We start from the raw sequence: 15,147 nt of genomic DNA, 5'->3' as shown, positions 1-15,147 counted from the left end.
GTTCCTGTAACTCCTAAACCTCCAACACATGGCCCCTGTACTCCACCTCAACACAGACTCCTTAACTCCAAGGGGAACAATGATCTCATGGTGGGGGCAGGGAGGGTGAAGGGATCTGGGGTGACTTTTTTACAAGCTAATGGTCCCAAAAATGGTACAAGTTTTGTCATCCCTAAGGCATCACAGAGAAAGAATTCCTTTCCCTGATAAGAGTCACCAATTCTTAGTACCCAAAGTAGAGCAAACTCTTTCCTTTAAGAGCTTTTGATCAGCTCTGGGGAAGTTGGGAGAGCAGGGTTCTCAAATAAACAACTGATAAATAAACCTGCCATCATTTAGCGAGTGCTGACACTGAGGCTGGCCTCATGGTAGGACCCTAAGTTTCTTCTGGGATTACAAGGTCGGCACATTCTGCTTCAGAGCCTAGCGACTAGCGGATACCATTTAGAAATGTATCAAGTTTCATCCATGAAGCTATACCACCTGCCTCAGTCTAGGCAGCCTTTTTGTCCTGTGTCAGAACTAGGCATTGGGGACAGCAGGGAGATAGCAGAGAAGCTAAGCTGCAGAAACTTGAAATACAAAATTACAAGAAGGGCTTTCTTGGGGGTTGCTGTTTCAATAGTCCCTGGGGATAGGGCCTGGCTGAGGACCATGCCAGAATTGAAGAAGATTGTTTTCCATCTGGTCTCAGATTCTAGACTCCTATCCTCTAGATGTGACTGATGTTAGGGTACCCTAGAGCAAGTCTTGCCCTTTTCTGAGTCTTGGATTCTCTTTTTATGTCTCCAAGAATTACCTTTAATGTCTGGAAGGATGCCCCTGCTCTCGCCTCCTCACTCTCAGATTGATTATGTGTGTATTTGGGGCTGGGTAAAGGGGGCATTCTGAAAATGCTCAGAGACACTTACTTGGTAAACCATGGGTAGAAAGGTCATGAGGGGAGAAGCAGAAGAGTCAGTGGCCTATTTGGGGCACCCAGGGTGCCAGATACCTACAATGCTTTCTAAAATTCAATACCTACAATACAAATCCCTCCTCTTTTCTGACTAAGGTCTCCTTGTCCCAAAGAGTAGCCAGGTCCTGCCTACTCTTTGGGACAAGGAACATCTGATGGATGTTTGGGACAGGGAACATCTGATGGAGAAAACTAAGAGGGCAACTAAGAGCCAGAGGGAACGCAGATAGCCCTGCCAGGATCCAGGAACCCTACTATCCCTCTTGCAGCAGACAAACTTTCACTGGTGCTTGGGCTTGCTGAGGTCGACGGCAGGGTGATGAGAGAACACACAGGGATCCCTCTCTCCCTGCCCCAACTCAGGGGTTTGAGTCTGGAACCACAACGGGAGGCTTCTCCTCATCCATCCCAGCATAGGATAAGAGAGGTGGGAGGTAAAGTGTTGAGAGTCTCTACTGGTGGATGGAATCATCAGTTACCTCTGGCAGTTCATCCTAGGATCAGGACTTTCAGGAAGTGGTGGCATTTTGTGATGTCATTGGGTAGCACTAGATGGTACAGAGATGAGCTCCCTGGGAAAGAACAGTGCTAAGTTCTGTCTTGTTAACAGATATTCCAGGAAAAAAAACAAAACAAAACAAAACAAAAAAAAAACCAAGCAGACAAAAACCTGTTACCAAATAATTCAGGGAACTGGGTTACACAATGTTCAATAGATTTTACTACTGTAGGGCTTCTCAAGACCTTTATTACACTACCATGCACTGTGAATCTCTAAGAAAAAGACATCATGTGTAATCTCTTCCAAAGCTTATTTTAATAGGAAGTCTTTATGCATGGCATATGTCAAGATTAATGGCACACAGAACACATTCGTATCTTATCCATGAGTCACATGGGAAATCACCTTCCAGGCCTTTCTCTGTGAGGTCTCCCTGTCCACTGTGCCCTGATCAACCCCCCACCTCTTCACTCTCTTTACTTCCCTCATTTCTCTTAAGCAGACAAACGTCCAGGTCTCTGGCTCACAGCTTCAGACATGACAAGGCATGAAGGTGAAGCAAAAGCCAGGCCAAGAAGCACTCATGCTGATGGTCACAGGAGAGAGGTGATCAATGGAGCCAGGGACTGGGCCATCCTGCTATGGATCACACTGCTGAGTTTTGGTTGTATTTATTTTAGAAGCAGCCATCATTTACCGAGGGGGAGAGAGAAAAGGGAAGACAGGGGAGAGAAGAATGGGGAGGGAAATTTTACACGTGTGAAGCAAAGGCCAAGCCAGAGGGCCGAAAGCCGCCAACCCCTGATGAGCCTCCACCTGCTGGCTTGGCTCCCTCTGCCCTCAGCAGCAGTTCTCCATCCATGGAAGATTGGGGGTTCCCAAAGTGGTTCCCCTCCGGCTCTACACAATGGCTGCCCTCCAGCCTGGGGGCCCCTGGCTGCTGACAGGAGATGAGGGTCACTGAGGGGAAGCCATACGTTTCCAGCCCAGGGGGCCGCCCAGCCTCAGAAGCTTCCAGAATGAGATCCACATCGGAGAAGGCCACCAGGGCCTGGGTAGAATCGCAGGAGCTCTTCTCCAGCTCCCCGGCTGCAGCATAGGCGAGGGGCCCTGGGGCCCCTGCGCGGGGCCGGAGCCTCCGAAGGTCATCCCGGAAGTGGGGGTTGAAGAGCAGGTAGAGCAGCGGGTTGAGGCAGGCAGGCAGGGGCAGCACCACCAGCAGGACAGACTTGACGGCCTCGGGTGTGACAGGGAAGAGGCCCAGCATGGAGGCGAAGCTGAGGAAGGCCACGGGACAGTAGAGGAGCCCATCTGCGAAGATGAGCCAGGCCACGTGCCTCACCATGGCGCAGTCCCACACGGCCTCAAAGTCGCCCCGCGGCAGGTCACAGTAGAGTTTGATGTAGGCACCGGCCACGACCAGGAAGCAGAAGGAGTTCATCATTACCAGGGCCACGGCGAAGCCCAGGGCTGCGGGCTGGCCCTCAGGCGGCGCATAGGGCAGGCAGAGTGGGGAGGCCCCGTATTCGCCCACGGAGGCCAGCGGCAGTGCGGCGGCCAGCCCGGCCAGCGCCAGGCAGCCCAGGACTCCTGCTCGAACGCTGCCCAGGGAGGGGGACTTCCCGTAGGCCCGGACGCAGGAGACAGAGACGCTGCACTGCACCGCGGCCAGAGTGAGCAGCAGCACCGACGCCTCCGACCCCAGTACCGCCAGGAAGCCAGTGGCCCGGCAGCCCACCCCCGTCTCCCAGCGGGCGCCGTACTCAGAGAACTGGCCAAAGGTCAGGGCGTCGACCGAGGCCAGAAGGCCACAGGAAATGCCAGTCAAGGTGTTGGCGCCTGCAATTGCACCTACCACAAACTTGACCGGGGGCAGCGGGACAGGCCCGCCGGCGAACACGGTCAGCAGCACCAGTCCATTGCAGAGCACTGATAGCAACACGATGGCCCACACGGCCAGGCGGATGCCCCAGCTTTCAAAGAGGTGCTCACAGGGCTTGAAGGGGCCTGTAGGAGAGAGGATCCGACATTAACCCTGGGCCAGAGGATGCTGGGACCAGGTTCTGAGGACAAGGTCAGCCTCTGCACTCAGAGAATTTCCAGTCGAAAGGAGATGAGCATGGCCTCTGCCCTCAGAAAACTCAAGGTCTAAGGGAGGCTGACCTGGTTTCTGCCCCCAGAGAACTCCTAGTTGGAGGGTCTCTCACCTTAGAGACTCCCAGCTGGGGTTGTGGGGAGGAGCAGTGGGACATACAACTCTTCTTCCAAAGAGCTGCAAGTGGGGTAACCCTAACCCTGCTCTCAATTACACCAGAACATAGAATGCATATAGGTCGGGAGTGGTGACTCATGACTCTAATCCCAGCACTTTTGGAGGCCAAGGGGCTGGATCCCCTGAGGTCAGGAGTTTGAGACCAGCCTGGCCAACATAGCAAAACCCCATCTCTACTACAAACACAAAAAATTAGCTGGGTGTGGTGGCACACACCTGTAGCACCAGCTACTTGAGAGGCTGAAGCAGGAGAATCACTAGGACCTGGGAGCTGAAGGGTGCAGTGAGCGGAGATCGTGTCACTGCACTCCAGCCTGGGTGATAGAGCATGACTCTCTCTCTCAAAAAAAGATATAAGCACACACACATGGTACAAATTAATATAGTACAAACCCGGACATTGAGCAAATGTTAAGTGAAGGACAGCACTTGAAAGAAAGGCAGTACAGGCTGTCATCAAGGAGTGGAGAGGGTATCAGCTTTGGGAGACATGGCCAGTAGGGACAGAGGAGTGAGGGACTGCCCAGACAGCAACCGGTCTATGCCTGAGCCTCTGTTTCTCTGTCAGTCCCCCGTAATCCACTAAGGCCCCCACTGTGGGAGAATCCTGACCAAATATTCTACCAGCCTGCCTCCCTTGCTCTGTGACAGGGGTACAGCCCACATTGAGTATTTGTCAGTCAATCAGTGTTTGGGAGGTAAACTATCTGAAGTCCAGTAAATCAAAATACAGATGACTTCTTTCCAACGTGGGTCCATTTGAGATGGGTGACATCCCGGTGTTTGCCATCCGTCTCCCCAAAGTCTGTTCCTAAATCACCTTGTAACTTTGGAAATATTATTTCTTCATTTCCTTTGGCTTCAGACTCTTATTCTTCAATGTATTTCTAGGTAGCTTGTGAATTTGAGAGGCTTTTGTGGGAGCTACTTATTATTATTATTTTTTTGAGACAAAGTCTTGCTTTGTCACCCAGGCTGGAATGCAGTGGCAAGATCTTGGCTCACTGCAACCTCCACCTCCCAGGTTCAAGCAATTTTCCTGCCTTGGCCTCCCAAGTAGCTGAGATTACAGGCACATATCACCAACCTGGCTAATTTTTGTATTTATTTAGTAGAGATGGGGTTTCACCATGTTGGCCAGGCTAATCTCAAGCTCCTGACCTCAGGTGATCCACCCACCTCGACCTCCCAAAATGCTGGGATTCCACATGTGAGCCACCATGCCTGGCCTGTGGGAGCTATTTTTAAACCATTTTTTTTCTTATTACCAAATAGGTAATAACTGTAGAAAATTTGAAAATGTAACATGGAAAAATTAAAATGACATGACACTTCACTTCTCGGAGATAGCTCATCATTTTCATACGTTTCCTTCTGGTCTTTAAAAAATACATACATACATATAGGTTTTTAAACTTAATTCAAGGCCAGGCGTGGTGGCTCATGCCTGTAATCCCAGTACTCTTGAGAGGCTGAGGTGGGTGGATCACAAGGTCAGGAGATTAACACCATCCTGGCCAACATGGTGAAACCCCATCTCTATAAAAAACAAAACAAAACAAAACAAACTAAATTAAGATTTTGCTGTTGCCATGATTTGAATATGGTTTGTTTTCACCAAAACTCATGCTGAAATGGAATCCCCAATGTGGCGGTGTCAGGCGAGGCCTAGTGGGCAGTGTTTGGTCATGGGAGCAGACCCCTCAGGAACAGATTAATGTCCTCCTGTGGGAGTGAGTGAGTTCTCCATCAATCCAGGGAATGGATTAGTTCCCTAAGAGCAGGTTATTAAAGGGAGTCTGGCCTCTCTCTCACCCTGTGATCTATTTGCACATACCCGCTCCCCTTCTGCTTTCCATCACAAGTTGAAGCACCCTGAGGCTCTCATCAGATGCCCAGGCTTCAGCCTTCTAGCCACCAGAATTGTGAGTCAAACAAACCTCTTTCCTTTGTAAATTAGCTAACCTCAGGTATTCTGTAATAGCAACACAAAGTGGAATAAGACAACTGTATATAAATTTCTCATTCTCTTTAAGTTATATTTTTATATATGAAAATATATAAAAGAAAGTTATATTTTTATATATGAAAATATATAAAAGAAAATATCTTCATATTACTCAAAACATATCTTATATACCACAAAATGTACCATAATTATTTGACCACTTGGTATGAGTTACTTTGGAAGCAAGCTCACGTTGGACTTTGTCTTTTGGAACTTCCTCTTTTACCTCATCCCTGCTGATTACTGGTTTTCAGAGGTGAAATTTCGATCGCATTGTGAATGAAGCATGTGTGTTTCCAAGTCAGAAACAGCACCTGCTTCCTCCCGGTTGGGTTAGTGCTCTGGCCCCAAGCTGGCACTAGGGGGCGTGTTGTTGTCACCAAGCGCCGAGAACTCGGGCTGGGCAAGGTCAGGCAACCACTCATTCTCTATAGGCTTTAGAGAAGGTAAAAGGAGAAGGCAAAGGTCCTGGGCCAGAAAAACCTGGAAAACTGGAAAATGGAGGTGGAATGAAATAGAAAAAGCAAACTGTTCATCACTTTCTGTACATTCTGAAGAGTTCCCATCCTTGCCTAAGTAGCATGGTGCCTGCCGCCTTCTGTGGCCTTGTTAGCATTTTATATGCAAGGGAAGGGATTTCCTCGCTCTAAACATCTCAAGTTGAATTGCACCCCCCAAAAAGAGAGTTTTCTTATTTGCTTTATTTTTTCACAGCAAGATGGATTTAGGTTAGACTCTAAAGGAGGCTTCCCCAACTGTAAGGGTTAGATGGTGCTATAAGGAGTTACCCAGGGATACTATGGAGTTTTTCTACTGTGCAGAGTTTTAACAAACACTGCAATCTTCCGGGAATGGAGCAGTGAGGGATGGAGAAGTTGACCTTTCAGAGTCCCACCTGGCTCTAGGATTCTGTGGTATGGGTCTTAGACTGAGGGAATACTCAAAAGCAGTCCCACGTGCCACCCTGTGCAGTGGGGGTGGAGGCATTCTTTCCTGCTTCTCTCCTGTGTGACAGTAGTTTTCTCCTGGATGCATAAATGCTAATTGGCTGATTGCTTGACTTCCCCTCCACTCATGCTACTCCCTGCAAGCAGCCACCCAAGGGAAAGAACTCCAGTTTCTTCCCCAGGAACTATGAAAGGAGAGCCCTCTGTCAGCGGGCTGAGAGTCAGGCAAAGAATGGAGCTGCAGACATGCCTGGCTGAATTAGTACCCCAACTAGGTGGCTGGGCGCCCCTTCTCCATTCCCCCTCGTCCCCATTCCCCAGACACCATCTCACCTGGAGTAGGGCTACACTGGACACTGGGGTGCGGCTTTGAGTCCTCCATCTCCAGCTGGAGCTCATCCAGGTCCAGGTCATCTGAGAGGAGAGACAGGAAAGTGATGCAGGGCCCTGGGCCTTGGTGTCAGTCAAGCCCTACCTTTCTCTAAACACCCCTTCCTTTAAGCAGTTGTCCCCTGTAACTCTGCTCAGCACTGGTCGTTCCAGCAACCCTGCACATCCATTTCTACCCTTGGGGGTAAAGATTTGGTCAGCTTCCCATTAGCCACATGTGGATGATCAGCACCGGAAAGTGCACAGCAAACATTTCATTGAGACCTTCTCTTTCTATTCATCAGGGCTCTGTGCCTTATCCAGTCGGCCTTACTCACCAGTGCTGCTTCGAGTTGGAGTGGAAGCTGTTTTAATAATATATGCTAGTGATCACACGTTTCTCTACTCTGGCTGGGCTGTCACTGTAATTTTGTGTCCAGTTGTGAAAACTACACATTAAGAAAAACATCAGTGCGCTGAAATGTCTTCAGATGTGAACTAGGGACGGTGAGAGAGCAGAAGCCATTTGTGAGAGAAATAATCAAAGCAGCTGGGCGGTGTTTAACTTGGAGGAGGCAAGAGTTAGTGGGGATATGCTGGCTGTCCTCAAAGGGCTGAAGGAATTAGACTTCTACATGCTGTTTTGCCTCAGAGGGTAGAACCAGGATTAGTGGATGGATTGTAGAGGGAGGCAAATTATGATTCTAATGGAGACATTCTACTTGTCACTACTAACAAGAGCAAGTTCCCACAATTAGAACTGTCCAACAAAGGAACACCCCACCTTCAACAGATGCAGAGTAGGGCCACATCTCCGGAGTGCAATTCGGGCACTGGGCAAATGTAGAAGAATTTCAGTAAGAGTGGGCCTGCTCTCAAAGAGCTTGTGGAGACTAATAAGGAAGCAAACTATCATGCTACAGTGAGCAGCGCCAGCAAGCAGATTTATTTACTAACTAGAAGGGAATAATTTGAATGTTTCTCCCATAAAGAAAAGACAAATATTTAAGGTAAAGAATATCCCAATTAACTCTGATTTGATCTTTACACATTATATGAATGTATTAAATAATCACACGTGCCCCCCCCAAAATATACATCTATTATGTATCAATTAGAAAAAAAATTAAGCTAGTAGATTTACTTAACAATAAGGGTTAACATTCCTTGAGTTCTAATTCTGCACCAGGTACTATGCCCAGCAAGTCCTCATCTTCATGGTCCCATTAACCTTCACAGCAGCCATGTGAGGCAGGTGACAGATAAGGAAACTGAGGCTCATTGAAGTTAAGTGGCTTGTCCACAGGCTCACAGCAACAGACCACAATTCAGATGCATGTTAGTCTGACTACAGAGCCCAGATGTTTTACTGTTATGCCTTCCCAGGCAAGGGACTGATTTTTTTTTTTTCTAAGACAGGGTTTCACCATGTTGGCCAGGCTGGTCTTGAACTCCTGACCTCAGGTGATCCACCCACCTCTGCCTCCCAAAGTGCTGAGATTACAGGCGTGAGCCACCACACCCATCCGGGACTGATTATTTTGGGAGATCAGAGGGTGGGGAGGGTTGAGGAGATTTACAAATGCATGAGCTGAACATGATTTGTCGCTGATGATCTAAAGCAGGAAGTCCCCAGTGTGAGAGAAAGCCTTTTACATTGAATCAGAGTGTAGCATCGAAGGCGGGACTAGATCATCTTTAACACTCTTTTCAATTCTAAGGCTACACTTTACACTTTCTTTTTCTTTTCTTTTTTTTGAGATAGAATTTCACTCTTGTTGCCCAGGCTGGAGTGCAATGGCGTGATCTCAGCTCACCACAACCTCTGCCTCCCAGGTTCAAGTGATTCTCCTGCCTCAGCTTCCCAAGTAGCTGGGAATACAGGCATGTGTCACCACACCTGGCTAATTTTGTATTTTTAGTAGAGACAGGGTTTCTCCGTGTTGGTCAGGCTGTTCTCAAACTCCCGACCTCAGGTGACCTGCCCACCTGGGCTTCTCCAAATTGTTGGGATTACAGGCGTGAGCCACCGCACCCAGCCTACACTTTTTTTTTCTTATTCACTATTGCAGTGTTTCTCAAACTAGGTCCTGTGAATTCTAGAGGGTTGCAGGCATGTTGGAGGTCCACAAATTCTATAAGAATTTTTAAATGAGCTGGGCGTGGTGACTCATGCCTATAGTCCCAGCACTTTGGGAGGCTCAGGCAGGTGGATCACGAGGTCAAGAGATCGAGACCACCCTGGTCAACATGGAGAAACCCCATCTCTACTAAAAATACAGAAAAATTAACTGGGCATGGTGGCCTGTGCCTGTAGTCCTAGCTACTCAGGAGGCTGAGGCATGAGAATTGCTTGAACCCAGGAGGCGGGGGTTGCAGTGAGCCAAGATCACGCCATTGCACTCCAGCCTGGGTAACAAGAGCAAAACTACACCTCAAAAAAAAAAAATTTGTTTGAAATGAGAATCTACAACATTTTATAATCTATAAAGACAGTTTTTTTTTTTTTTTTTTTTTTTTTTGCAGTGATAATCCATCACTGAAAGGCTTTTTAAAGAATAAGTTTCTCAAGTCAGACTGGGAAATGTGTCTGAAGACCCAAGCTGGGGAAAGAATGGCTTGTCTTCAAAAGGCAACTGTACAATATTGAGGTTTAAGAGCTGGCATCCTGTGGGCTCTTCCTCCATCACACAGGGTAATCGATAGGCAACTCCGTTGGTTGCACTTGTTCCATCTTTGGTTCACAGTCTGTTTCCTGTGTGGCTCCTTTCTCTCCACTTAAAGGGTGGATACTGTCAGTTGGGAGTTTTCCCAGGAGGCAGGAAGACTGTGAAGCTGCCTCCTACCCATCAGGGTAGGTAGGAGGCCGAGCTGTGCCCAGAGAGTCCTGGCATTTCCTCCTCTCTCTACCTTTCACTCCCTGCTCTCCAGAGCAGAGCTCAGCAATTCTTTGAAATCAAAATGCATGAATGAAACACAAGGGGTGAAACCCGTGGACTCTGTCTGAGGCTGGGAAAGTCACAGCCAAGGTGTTAAGTAACCACTCTTCAAACGAGGAGGAAATAGAATCTGGCTGGAGCAGCAGCTCCTGGCTTTCCTTCTCGAGGCTCATTAGCTCCCACAGGAAGTGGGGGGCCCTGCCCTAGCTCCCGTTACAGGCGGCAGGCAGCCCACGATCTTGACGCCCTGTGGTTCTCCAAGACCTAAGCCCGGTGGAAAGTTTCACCTTGAGGAAGGAAAGTTTCCATTCCTCCCTCCAGTCCCCTGAGGGAGTGTTCAGCAGACATCCGGGAATGTCCCCCGGGGACAGCCGTCTGGGGCCCAGAGCCAGCCAGGCTGCTGGGCTCCTCCTCATCAGGTCCTCACACCCTCCCTAGGGAGGTGCGTTAGTACATTGGGAAGAAGGCTCTCAGAGACCCCTAGATTGCCTGCCCACCATTTGCCCTCCAGATACCGTGCCCTGGACTCCACAGCTGCACTCTCCCTGTACATGTACACCAGAAGGCACCAGTCCTCAGTAGTAGCAGTGAGCATACTTCATCATTTATGGAATCTTTTAGTCTTCCCCAACAACCTGTGAGCTATGCATTATCTTTCTCATTTACTTATTTATTTATTTATTTTGAAACAGAGTCTCACTCTGTCACCCAGGCTGGAGTGCAGTGGCATGATCTCAGCTCACTATAACCTCTGCCTCCTGGGTTGAAGCCATTCTTCTGTCTCAGCCTCCCCAGTAGCTGGAACTAGAGGTGCATACCACCATGCCTGGGTAATTTTTTTTTATTTTGGTAGACATGGGTTTCACCACTTTGGCCAGGCTGGTCTCGAACTCCTGACCCCAAATGATCCACCCGCCTTGGCCTCCTAAAGTGCTGGAATTACAGGAATGAGCCACTTTGCCCAGCCAATTATCTTTCTCATTTAAAGGAAATTAAGGCTCAATATGGTTACATGACTGGTCCAATGCAATCCGACTGGTAAATATTGTAGTTGGGTTTGGACCTCAGTTCTGTCTACACTGTCATGAGATGTTTTTCTTTTCTTTCTTTCTTTTTTTTTTTTTGAGACTGAGTTTCGCTCTTGTTACCCAGGCTGGAGTGCAATGGCGTGATCTCGGCTCACCGCAACCTCCGCCTCCTGGGTTCAAGCAATTCTCCTGTCTCAGCCCCCCGAGTAGCTGGGATTACAGGTGCGCGCCACCATGCCCAGCTAATTTTTGTATTTTTAGTAGAGACGGGGCTTCACCCTGTTGACCAGGATGGTCTCGATCTCCTGACCTCGTGATCCACCCACCTCAGCCTCCCAAAGTGCTGGGATTACAGGCGTGAGCCACTGCGCCTGGCCCCCGAGATGTTTTTCTTACATGTTTATATTTGATCTTTTTTTTGTTTGTTTCTTTTGAAATATTGTGGAGAGTTAGAAATGGAAAAAGAATCCCCCAAAGCAGAGGATCCCTATTCTCTCCCTCCTAATTCTGCTTATGTTCTGCAATATGGGGCAGGGGAGGGAAGCCCTTTTCTCTGCCCTTAGTATCTAAGACACCACTTAGTAAATGGTCCCTCAAAACCCACTTGGCCACCTGCCTCCAACACGTGCCTTTTACCCTAACTCTTCCAGAAACACAGACAGATGGTCCAAGACAGCCTGCACTGGAAGGTCCTGTTCACAAAGCTCTCTTGCAGCTGGTGGCCACTGAAGTCTCAGTTTCAGACTCATGGGGCAGACTGCTGGTGCAGGATGGGCTTGGACGGCAATAATCCCTACACTGTTCCTTTTGGTTCTCGGACATGTTATGTGGGGATTTTATTTTTTCTGGAAATAGGTTTAATTCAATTGATTTAATTAAATCCTATTGGCTCAGATTGATGTAATAATGGGTCTTCTTCTCTGAGAATACCCTAAGGTTGAAGGAGAAGAAACATGTGGACCACAAGGGGAGGGCTAAGTGAGATGGTGCGTCAGAGGCACATTGTGAGCTGCAAAAGGCTAGGCAGATATTGCGACATTGCCACAGCCATTGTTACCATCATTTTCTTGTCCCAAACACCTCTGGGTGTAGCCTTGGAGAGACAAAGTGCAAACAGAAGTAGAGTTTCCTCCCAGGGCACAGGCAGCTCCTCCCACCTCTGTGGAGCTTCCCTCTCAGATCCTCAAGGAATCCCCTCTAACTTCCTCTCCACAGCCCACTATCCTCCCCAGCCCAGGGGCCCCAGTCACTCACAGTGATTCTCTGCTTGTCTGGCAAGGAGGCCCAGGGGCCTTTTTGAAGACGCCTCATCATCAAGGTGAAGGTCCTCGGCCTCCCATTGCCCAGAGGCCTTGAAGAAGCTGGCACACGTCCCATAGGGACAGCACTGGTAGGCATAAGGCACCTCCAGGATCCTGGTGAGGAAGAGGCAGGCAGGTGGGCTGCCTAAGCATCTTTGGGGTCTAAGACCTAAGTCTGATTTAAGAGCTCTCCATCCCAGAGGCTGGGCACTCAGTGTCTGTCCTTCAACCCCCACGTTCCCTGTTCACCGTGCTAGCAGCTTCCCCGGCTTCCTTTGTAAGGGCCTTGCAGCCTGACTCCTGATCTGAAGGGCTCTGGATGCATTCCTGTCTTCCTCTGTTCCTCTTGGCAAGTGAGATGGGGAGAGAAATGTTCTGCCCATTGTTTAAGGTCCTCTCTGCAGGTTCAGAGAAGGGAGAGGCTTCCCCAAGGCCATACAGCACTGCCAGTGCTCTGCTCCTCCTCCCAGGCAGCACCTCCTCTTCTATATTTGAGGAGACGGATTCTCCTAGCGATTCTTCACTCTGGCCCTCAGTGAGACCTGCACCGTATCCCTCCCCCATCTCTGGGCATATTGGAGCTGGATTTGGTGCCCTCTAAGGGTGAGTGCAGAGGCCCTGAGGGCATCTCATTAGCATGCAGCAGACCCGGCTTGGGCCACACAGGCTGCACTACTGCTGCTGCATGGAAGAGGCCTGGATGTCATTAGCACCAGGGCCTGGCTATGCAGCTTGTTTTCCACTCATCAGTCCCTGAGCTCTGCCCTGATTCCAGGGGCTCAGATGCTGCCCAAGTGAGGGCAGATAATCTAGGCATGTGGAACCAGGTGAGGCACAAGGAGGACTAGGGAGTCTGCACATCATCTTACTTCTATCCTCTTGGGTCCCAGTGCCCACTAGGGTTGGTGCTTGGGACAGGGGAAAATGTTACCAAGGAGATGAGGAAGGGAAGGCATGAACCAGATCCCATTTGGTCTGCAGGCAGTCAGGTGAGCCCTTCCACTAAATCTTGGTCAAACCCTAAGTCTCTAGGCTCTTCTCAGGGTGGGGCTGTCCAGCTTTCTCCCTGTCCCTCCAGAGCCTCCAGTTGGCCTACCCAGGTGTTGGGGAAAGCCAGTCCCTCACCTCAGTTTTGGGAAACTGTCCTTGGAGAAGGCCTGGGAGAGAGCCAGGTTCCCTTTGAGCTTCAGATGCATCAAGCCCCCAAGTCCAGCCAGGGGCAGTGTGGTCAGCTGGTTGTCTGTCAGGTCCCTAGGACAGTGGATGGTCAGGGTTATTGGCAATCAGTGGGACTGCTGAGGGGGCAGGGCTGTGCTGAGGATGTGGCCAGTGTGCCTGGGATGGAAGCAAGAGGAGAGGAGCAAAGGACAGAAGAGAAGCTTAGAAGAGAGCATTGAATGCTGAGGGAAGAGGGCAGCCAAGAGTTGTTAGAGGCACCATCTACAGCCTATTCATTATTTTATTCACTCGTTCATTCAACACATAACGGTGCCAACTATGTACCAGGGACTGTTCTAACTTAATGCCAAGCTGTCCCAATTTGTAGGTAAGAGCTCCCTCAACCACAGGTCCTATGCCCAGGACTGAGTGCCATCTAGGAAGCCCTGCCCAGCCCCCCTAGGGAACCTTCCTGTTGTTGATCCCATCTCCTGCCTTTCCTCCCCGTTTTCTGATGACATAGAGGCCCGAGTCTGGGATTGGACAGAGCCGGTCATCTGGCTACAAGCAGGGATTGGGTCATCCGTTCCATCTTGTAGAGCCTGCTTTGTAGCCAGAGGTGAGGACATGCATGTTCTTCTACTGGAGACACATTAGAGGAAGCCCAGGGTTCCAAACCAAACACCAAGACCACAGACTGTGCGTCGTGGAAACAGCCCTGGACTGGAAGGCAGGAAACCTGGCACTGTCACCAACTCGCTGTGTAACCAAGGGGAGCCGCAAATCTGCCTGAGCTTCAGTGTCCTCATCTTTCAAAGGGATAAAAATATCCACCCTACCTATCTGGCAGGACCAGAGCAAACAGGAGGGGGAGACGGAGGTGAGAGTTTTGTAAAGCCATGGCCCCAGTCTGAGGAGGAACTTGTGTGCCTGCTGGGAGTTCTGGCCCTTGGCTTTGAGTAAGCTTCTCCTCCTGGGCCTTGGAGGCCTCACCTGTGAAATGAAGTGGGTGGGGATAGATAGACTGAGGCCAGGGCTGGAACCAGCCCGAAAGGAGTCTGTGTTAACCAGAAAAGAGCCCAGTCTGGGCAGACAGTCTGGGTAGCCTTTAGGACTCACAGCTTGGCAAGGAGGTGGCAGGATGTCAGCTCCCTCTTGGGCAGGAGCCCTTGTGAAGTGAATAACCTGCCCCACAGTACATGGCAGCTGCCGCAGAGGCCCCTTCCAGCCCTGACACAATGACCATGCAGCCAACACTGATCACTGTCTGTTTATATCCTATGTAATTTAAGGGACCTGAGGTCCCATGCTGCCCCATAGAATGGCAGCCCTCTACAGCAGTGCTCAAGCAGGGGACCCTTGAGCTCTCTGAGACCCTCCTGTGTGTGAAGGGACTCCAGGCCCGATACATATTCTTTATTGGCATATAGAGAGGATGGGGGATGGACCCAGCCAGTGGGGGATGAGGAGGGCTGAGGCTGCCAAAACACTGCAGAACATTAGCAGATGATGTTCCAGAGCTTGCAAGAGGCAGGCTCTCTGTTTATTAGGCCCCACACGCTGTCAAACGGATTGTCAGAATGACTGATTAGACTGAGGCCCATCTCCCTGGGATATGCATGTTCCTGCTCTAGGGTGGCCCTCCTGCCCCCCTTGGCCGGCCCA

At 49.8% G+C, this 15,147-nt stretch overlaps 1 protein-coding gene across 7 annotated transcripts in view; it reads right to left on the bottom strand.

The window, feature by feature from the left end:
• Positions 1 to 1,751: 1,751 nt before the first annotated feature.
• The window catches only part of LGR6 (leucine rich repeat containing G protein-coupled receptor 6), a 125,652-nt gene continuing 112,256 nt past the window's right edge, over positions 1,752 to 15,147 (bottom strand). For all 7 annotated transcript variants that reach the window (XM_078356838.1, XM_078356839.1, XM_078356840.1 and 4 more), the window contains 4 exons: positions 13,450 to 13,575; positions 12,278 to 12,438; positions 7,021 to 7,101; positions 1,752 to 3,467 (listed from right to left, as the gene is read on the bottom strand). In XM_078356838.1, the coding sequence (XP_078212964.1) occupies positions 2,212 to 3,467; positions 7,021 to 7,101; positions 12,278 to 12,438; positions 13,450 to 13,575 (1,624 nt within the window). In that variant the 3' untranslated portion in view covers positions 1,752 to 2,211. The remainder of the gene's footprint in view (positions 3,468 to 7,020; positions 7,102 to 12,277; positions 12,439 to 13,449; positions 13,576 to 15,147) is intronic.

Source organism: Callithrix jacchus, chromosome 19 (genome assembly GCF_049354715.1).
Source record: "Callithrix jacchus isolate 240 chromosome 19, calJac240_pri, whole genome shotgun sequence".
Taxonomy (NCBI): domain Eukaryota; kingdom Metazoa; phylum Chordata; class Mammalia; order Primates; family Cebidae; genus Callithrix; species Callithrix jacchus.
This window is presented reverse-complemented; position numbering and strand designations above follow the sequence as displayed.